Source organism: Salvelinus alpinus, chromosome 1, assembly GCF_045679555.1.
Source record: "Salvelinus alpinus chromosome 1, SLU_Salpinus.1, whole genome shotgun sequence".
Taxonomy (NCBI): domain Eukaryota; kingdom Metazoa; phylum Chordata; class Actinopteri; order Salmoniformes; family Salmonidae; genus Salvelinus; species Salvelinus alpinus.
Genome location: NC_092086.1, coordinates 48546066 through 48554851, shown reverse-complemented (window position 1 = coordinate 48554851; position 8786 = coordinate 48546066). Strand labels below are relative to the sequence as shown.

The 8786-nt window shown below is 43.6% G+C and overlaps 1 protein-coding gene across 1 annotated transcript; it reads right to left on the bottom strand.

The window, feature by feature from the left end:
• Nucleotides 1-3738: 3738 nt before the first annotated feature.
• On the bottom strand, nt 3739-6938 carry LOC139578552 (frizzled-2-like). Its single transcript, XM_071406295.1, has one exon. The coding sequence runs from the start codon at nt 6686-6688 to the stop codon at nt 5039-5041; it is 1650 nt and encodes a 549-aa protein (XP_071262396.1). The 5' UTR covers nt 6689-6938; the 3' UTR covers nt 3739-5038.
• Between the last annotated feature and the right edge of the window lie 1848 nt (nt 6939-8786).

Here is an 8786-nt window from a genome sequence, read left to right as displayed (position 1 = left end):
GGCTCCGAAAATACACTTTTTCTTCTTCTACAAATGTACAATATGGCAGCAACATCTTTCCCTACCCTGATACTCCTTTTATTCCCTTCTTTCTTACCTTGAGAGGAAGAAAAAAAGCACCCCTATTAAAGTGCATTTTCCAAAATACCTTCCAATCCCCCTCCCCGCCCACCCCTTGTAACAATCTTAGACTCTACCTGAAACCACCCCACCCCGCCAACCTCCCCCCCTTCTCTTTTCTCTCTCTCCTCATTCGTCTCTCTCTGCTTCACTGAAAAGCCAAACAAGCCAGTCATTAAGTTGAGTTAAGCGCAGGAAGCGGGCCTTCAGGCCAGGCAGCCCTGTTTACAAGGAGCTAGTCGGGTTTCAGCGGCCCTTTTGAAGTGAGGCAGCTCACAGGAGACTGTCACTGGGCCAAGGCCCGGCGCTGCTCCACTGACTCACTGCATTCCCCCCATTTATCAGAGTGAAGAGGGGAAGAGAAAGAGGGGGGCAGGGAGGAGAAAGAAAGGGGGAGCTAGGGCTGAGGCACAAAGAGGTGTGGAGGAGCAGAACATAAGTGGGACAGTTAGATTTATGTATTTTTCCCCCCAACAAGGCATGGTCTCTTTTGCTGTCCTAAATCACACATACTGTACCTGTCAGTTGTTACAACCCTGGTACTTATACTGTACCATGCCATACACTGCCCCCTCTTTCTGTACAAGACAGACAAACGATAGATCTTATCTGACGAGGGGAAATATCCAGTGGTCTTCAGCGAGTACAAACTGTTGAAGCCCTGCATATCGTCAAGTCTACCTCTATAGATTTCTTGTTGTAGATTAGGTGAAAAATTGGTAATCCAATTCTATTCCTTTCTTACATACAGGAGCTGTTCAGAAAGTATTCACACCGCGTGACTTTTTCCACATTTTGTTGTTACAAAGTGGGATTCAAATGGATTTAATTGTATTTTTTTTGTCAACTATCTTAACAAAATACTCTAATGTCAAAGTGGAATAAAAATTATAAAATGTATTAATTAATTAATGGAAAATAAAACACTTATGTATTGATTTAGATAAGTATTCAACCCTCTCAGTCAATACATGTTAGAATCACCTTTGGCAGCGATTACAGCTGTGAGTCTTTCTGGGTAAGTCTCTAAGGGCTTTGCACACCTGGATTGTACAATATTTGCCCATTATTCTTTAAGAAATTCTTCAAGCTCTGTCAAGTTGGTTGTTGATCATTGCTAGACAGCCATTTTCAAGTATTGCCATAGATTTTCAAAATGATTTAAGTCAAAACTGTAACAATGCCACTCAGGAACATTCAATGCCGTCTTGGTAAGCAACTCCAGTGTATATTTGGCCTTGTGTTTCAGGTAATTGTCTTGCTGAAAGGTGAATTTGTCTCCCAGTGTCTGTTGGAAATCAGACTGAACCAAGTTTCCCTCTAGGATTATGCCTGTGTTTAGCTCTATTCCATTTATTTTTATCGTAAAAAAAACTCCCTAGTCCTTTTCGATGACAAGCGTACCCATAACATGATGCAGCCACCACCATGCTTGAAAATATTAAGAGTGGTACTCAGTAATGTGTTGGATTTTCCCCAAACATAAAGCTTTGTTTTCAGAACAAAAAGTTAATTTCTTTGCCACATTTTTTAAAAAGTATTGCTTTAGTGCCTTATTGCAAAAAAGATTATTCTGTACAGGATTCCTTATTTTCACTCTGTCATTTATGTTAGTATTGTGGGGTAACTTCTACAATGTTATTGATCCATCCTCAGTTATCTCCTATCACAGCCATTAAACTCTGTAACTGTTTTAAAATCACAATTGGCCTCATGGTGAAATCCCTGAGTGGTTTTCTTCCTCTCCGGCAACTGAGTTAGGAAGGGCACCTGTATCTTTGTAGTGACTGTGTGTATTGATACCCCATCCAATGTGTAATTAATAACTTCACCATGAACAAAGAGATATTCAATGTACGCTTCTTTTTTTGCCATTTACCAATAGCTGCCCTTCTTTGTGAACCATTGGAAAACCTCCCTGGTCTTTGTGGTTGAATCCTTGCTTGGAATTCACTGCTTGACTGAGGGACCTTACAGATCATTGTTTGTGTGGGGCACAGAGATGGGGTAGTCATTTAAAAATCATGTTAAACACTATTATTGCACAGAGTGAGTCCATGCAACTTATTATGTGACAAGTTAAGCACATTTTTCCTCCTGAACTTATTTAGGCTTGTCATAACAAAAGGGTTGAATACTTATTGACTGAAGACATTTCAGCTTTACATTTTTTATAAATTTGTAAACATTTCTAAAAACATAATTTCACTTTGACATTATGGTGTATTGTGTGTAACCCAAAATTGTGTGACCCAAAATCTCAATTACATTTTTCAAAATTCCGTCTGTAACACAATACAATGTGGAAAAAGTCAAGGGGTGTGAATACTTTCTGAAGGCACTGTATGCTTACAGTATGTTTTGGAAGTATTCCTCATATCCTCAGTGCTGGAGGTGTTGGGGGTCCGGGGGTATCCACTTTCTCCAGCCAGCACTATATTTATTTCATTACATCACCACAGAGGAGGTTCAGTTTCAGCCATCTATCACTCGGGGGATTCCAGCTCAATATTGTGTTTACTTTAAAACGTTTCTTGAAAGATAAAGTACTCTGTGAAGCCAAGCACCATTCTTTTCCTTTGCTTCACTCGCATGTAGAGACGAATGCCATGTTCACAAAGAAACACACACACACCCACACCCACACAAAGTAGCATACTCAAGTTCTTATTGGCATAGAAGCTAATATTCCATCTTAGGGTATGTCATTCCAGGTATCCAATGTTACCTTGGCGAGCAGCGTCAGGGTAATGCATCCTCGTGGCAGCCGCCACACAGTCTGAAAGCTAACAGATGTTGAGGTATGACTCAACTGTCAACACATTGGCGAGGGCAGCGTGATGGAGACTTCTCAGAGTAGGCCTATTTTAGCCACCCATCATGAGAGAGCAAGAGAGAGATAGCTGAGAGAGAGATGCGGCCAGACGGGCAAGTCTACCGACAGACAAGGCTCACGTACGTACAGCCACGCGTTGTGCACACAAGAGCACGTTAAAGTAGGGCTTCTTACAGCACCTCATCATCGTAACTGAATGACTTTGGAGTGAAGGAGGCCATTGTATTGGGTCCAGCCCGTAAAACTGCGTGGCCTCAAGACATACATCAGAGCCCAAATGTGATCCCCTCTTCAACAGAGGCACAGTGATGTTTATAATACCCAGCATTTGGATTGTTTCCAAAGGGGGCATTGTTAGTTTGAACCTGGAGCATACACCGTGGTACAGCTAAGCCCCCTCCAACCAAAGCCATAGAGGTTTCAACCCTATCCCATTTTTGTTGAACCATAACTTTATAACATGATGTAGAAATCCTTTTTATGGTCATTTAATTAGGGAACTGGGAATTTATGATGGACCTGGTGAAGTTGGGCAGAGACCACCATTTTGTAACTTCACTTACATCTTTGTGCATTAACATGTTACCACTCAGTTCTAAGAAATAACGGTAGCTCTTGAAATGACACCGCATAGTTTGTGGTGTAGTATAGAACAATATAGTAACAGGGAACCCCTTTTCTAACCCTCATCGACAAACCCTTACTTTCAGACAGTGACCATATGTATAATGTTATCATTTCCATACTATAACTATTTTATTAGCACATTCTGAGCTGTAATGTAGTGGTAAGAAAATCACTTTTTAATTAAAAGACAAACGAAATAGACAAGTTCAAGAAAATAATCCTGCTAGTCAAGATAACACAGGACACACACAGCAAAACAAAACAAAAATCATGTGGCTTTTATTTTGTCGTCACCTTCCCATCCCCTAACCCCCCCAGCAAATCACGTGAGATACATTTGTTGATTAGTGGTTGCCAGATTCACGGTTGCCAGATTCACACCACTTTTCACGTGACAACATTAAAATACCTGATTCTTCTTTGATTTCGTTTTTCAAAATACTTTTTTTTTTTTTTAACAGTTTGAGCAACAGTCTCCAGAAGTGGATCTTTTTGGTGTGACTTTTTGGTAATGGAGTGTAGTACTGACAATTAGGGCTCGCTTTCCCACCCTGGAGGCATGACCACAGTGTCCTTGCAGCCTTGTCTTCACCCCTACCACCCAGCTCAGCTCAGCTCCTAGGGATTTAATTGGTGGGGGGAGAGGAAGGAGAAGGGCTAAGTAGGGAAAATGCACAGCCAAAGACTGCCTTTACTACAACCCAGCTTCCCTGATCTGATACATCAGAAGGAAAATGATTACAGATCTGGGTTTGACAGGAGAAACTTCAAATGTGTGTGTCATACTGCCAGTGAAAACAGCACTAAGAGACAGACAGTGTGTGCCTCTATGGCTCCTTTCAGAAGGGGTGCTAGTTAACCAGGCACTACGGCTGTCGGAAGACAAAACAAAACATGTCCTTTCTTTAAATACAAATATATAATTTTATATTTTACAATTCCTATTTACAGCATTTAATTACATCTCACACGTTCACAGAGTGAAAATAAAGTCTTAAAATGGCCGCCTGTCCTTTCAGGCCTCCTTCCTTCCCCCGCTCACTGTATTCCCAGCTGGATTCTCACTCACACTGTTTTTATGGCTGATAACTTAAAAAGGGAGTAGGAACAGAGTGGGGGAAGAGAGAGAGCACTTCAGCACATGGCATCCACTGAACACCTTTGTTGTTTGGTCATTCTGAGGTTTGGCCATTCTTCAGGTGAGCAACAGTTTGTCCTTTGGTCAAGACCCCCGTCCCCCACCCCCCGACTCTTAAAGCTTGATTTTGGCATGCAATATTTGACTTCTTAAAAATTCTGTCAATGTTCCATAAAATACTGACAGTATCTGATGGTCAATGTATAAAAGTACCACTGAGTCTCTGACAGTGAGTAAACAAATAGGAGGGAGAAAAACACACTATAAAACATCCAAATGAATGTCCAAAAACAAGTCCCATGTTTTGGCCTCCCTCCCTAGACAGTGGTCTCTCCATGCCTACGATTTGAGAGTCTGGTATAGAACTTGCGCCAGGACTGGAGTGTCTTGCCAGACCAGATCCAGAACCCGGAGGTGATGCCCACTATGAGAGTCATCAGGTACTTGATCATGTAGACGGTGAAGTCGGGGGTCATGCGGGGGGTGTACTGCATGGGGCAGGGGATGGCTAAGCCTTTACAGTTACGACTGACCCAGCTTCTCTCCCAGTGGTGGCGGAAGGCCTGCTCGTAGAAGAAGCAGGCGATGACGATGGTGGCGGGGACGGTGTAGAGCACGCTGAACACCCCGATGCGCACCATCAGGCGCTCCAGCTTCTCCGTCTTGGTGCCGTCGTGCTTCATGATGGTGCGGATGCGGAACAGGGACACGAAGCCGGCCAGGAGGAAGGAGGTACCGATGAAAAGGTAGATGAAGAGGGGGGCCAGGACAAAGCCCCGTATGGGGTTCAGGCTGTTGAGGCCCACAAAGCACACCCCACTGAGCACGTCCCCCTCGATCTGCCCCATGGCCAGGATGCTGATGGTCTTCACGGCGGGCACCGCCCAGGCTGCCAGGTGGAAGTACTGGGAGTTGGCCTCAATAGCCTCATGCCCCCACTTCATCCCAGCTGCCAGGAACCAGGTGAGGGACAGGATGACCCACCAGATGGAGCTGGCCATGCTGAAGAAATACAGCATCATGAAGAGGATGGTGCAGCCTTCCTTCTTGGTCCCCTGGACTATGGTCTTATATCCGTCTGGGGTGAAGCTGTCATTGCACACCACCTTGTCCCCCAGGAAGTAGCCAGCGATATAGGCTATGGAGACCATGGTGTAGCACCCAGAAAGGAAGATGATGGGCCTCTCTGGGTACTTGAAGCGCTGCATGTCCACTAGGTAGGTGGTGACGGTGAATAGGGTGGAGGCACAGCACAGAGACGACCAGATGAGGATCCATATGCGTGCAAAATAAATCTCTTTATCATTGAAGAACATGTAGCCTCCACTGCTCCTGGAGTGTTCACATGGTGCTCCACAATCCAGCTCCCCCAGAAACGAATAATTCAGATAAGTGGGGACTTTGAGCACAGATGGACAGCGGAAAGGCCTGTCTGATGTGGAGTAGACATGGACGCCAGGGGTTCCAGGGACTGGCATGTGTACGGGCGGGGCAGTGGCAGTAGATTCATTCTGACCCACGCAAATGTGCCCGTCTCCAAGCACGGGGAAATTCTCGCACCGGAGGCGTTCTGGCCACTGGAACCCAAATTTATTCATGAGCGCCTCGCAGCCGTGCTTTGCCCTCTCGCAAATTGAGCGACAGGGTGGAATGGCCTTTTCCAAAACTGTACAAACAGGCGCATACATTGAACATAGGAAGAATTTAAGTTCCGGCGAGCACTGTACCTTTACCAAGGGGTAAAACTGGTGCACCTCCAGTCCTGCGTCCTCTTGATTGTAATGCCCCACCAGATTGGGCATGATAGTTTGATTGTAGGCGATGTCCGTGCATAGTGGGATTGAAATAGGCTGGCAAAATCCGTGGTCCGGGAAAGCAATGCCATTATCCCCTTGCGCTGATATCATCAATGACGGCATGATCACTGCGAAAAAAGTCACATAACTCGTTCGAAAATCCATTTTCATTGTGAGCTGATCAATAACAAATCTCCTCTATTTAACTTGATAAAGTAATACAATTTACAGAAACTTTTTATATTCCGTAGCTTCGGTATTTTGGCTATAAATAACGGAATAATTAATACAATTTATGCAGTTGTCCCGGTGAGCGAAAACCTGTTGCTGTTTGCTCGCCTGCAAGAGGCTGCTTGACTTTTCCTTTGTGCAACTTGCATGGCCCAATCAGACAGTTTCAAGTTCCCCCTGCAACTTTCTGTGGTTGGTTTCAAAGTAATGTCGAGAGGAGGAGGGATGGGGATAAGGGGGCTCTGGAAACAGATTCCCACCCCTTCCCAGTGTGTTTCTGGCCAATGGAATTGCAGAGCAGTATCAACTTGGGAGAGTTGGAGTAACTTCAGTACAGCATGCGTCCCCTGAATGAGCCATACTGCAGTGTACTCTCGCTCACAACGCCAAGATGTGCATATATCTATCTATCTATTTACCTATCTACATATCTATTAAGTTTCAAGTTTTATTTGTCACGAGAAATAAGAGATAAGAAAGGCAGAAGAAGAGAAACAGTGACAGTACCAAATTTACAGTGAGCAGGGATACTCGAGATGTACATGTAGGCAGGCATAGATGAGGAAAAAGTGATTGGTAGCTGGATAAATAATAATGATATTAATAGCAATAAACAATATAGCAGTGTAAACTGGGCTGAAAAGTGACTGGTAGCAGGAATATTTCAATACTATGGTAATATACTAATGGTAATATCAACATGTAACCAAGATTAATAGTGACCAGTAGCAGGATAAATTGGACGATATTCATGGGGATGCAATCAATAATCAATGAACAACGAACTGCAGCGTAATGGTAGTAATACATCGAATTAATAATAATTTAGCAGCAGTGTGGGTGTGAGGGTGGGTGTGAGTGTGAGGCATCAGTAATGATTGTGTGTGGATGTGTGTATGTGTGTGTGTGAGTGAGTGTGAGTAAAAGTGACAGTGAAGGTGTGTGTGTGTCAGAGTGGGTAGAGACCTGTGGATGGGCCTAGAGTCCGTGTGGATAGTCTGTGGGAGAGGGAGAGAAGTACTAGTTAGCCATGTAACAGTCTTATGGCCAGGGGATAGAAGCTGCGTAGGCCCTTACCAAAACAGATAGTGGTTTTGAAATTGCAGTAAAAGTGCAGTAACTGCAGTCAACTGTGGTATTTTGGACGCAGTGATTGCACTGTAACTTCAGTTACACTGCAAAATTACTGCAGTAAAAACAATTGTGTTATATTGGACACAGTATTTGCAGCATACTGCAGTTATTCTGCATCCTAACTACAGTTAGTGCAGTTATACTGCACTCTGACTGCAATCTTTTTTCGTAAGGGGGAGTCTGTTGGTCTGAGCCTTGATGCACCGGTACCGCCTGCTGGACGGAAGCATGGAGAAGAGTTCATGTCTCGGTTGGCTGGGTCTTTCTCAGACACCGCCTGGCATGTACGTCCTGGATGGCTGGGAGCTCACACCCAGTGATGTGCTGGGCCATCCTCGCCACTCTATGTAGGGCAGTGGCGGTTGGTGACGTTTAAGAGGAGGAAGGGCGTTTTTTTTAATGGACATGGCCTTATTTCTATTACAGCATATTGGATAACTGTCATTCATATTCCATTCACCCAGTTCAATGTAACATACATATTAATCTATCTATCAAGTCTATCTAGTAGGCCAAAGCAAAAGAACTATGGACATAGCGACATCTTGTGGGTATTGTAGGACAATGCATTTGCAACACTTGTAACCAAAGATGACAAGTCTCCAACAACTTGTACAAGGGAAGTTTATTCATATTTGGTTGAATAAATTGAGGCCCTGGACTTGACTAAGCACTATTTTTGCTATGACTTAGTTATTAGTATTTAATGTAACACATGATTGTATACTTTATTAGGATGTAGCCGACCACATGTTTACTTATTTAAAAAAGTTCCATGAAGATGATTCAAGAAGAACAATACGTGTTCAACAAAATCCTTCACTATGCATGAAAAAGCCTTATGATATAGTCTCTCATTGATAGTAAAATAGGATTCCCCCATCTTTTAATTTTATGAAAATGA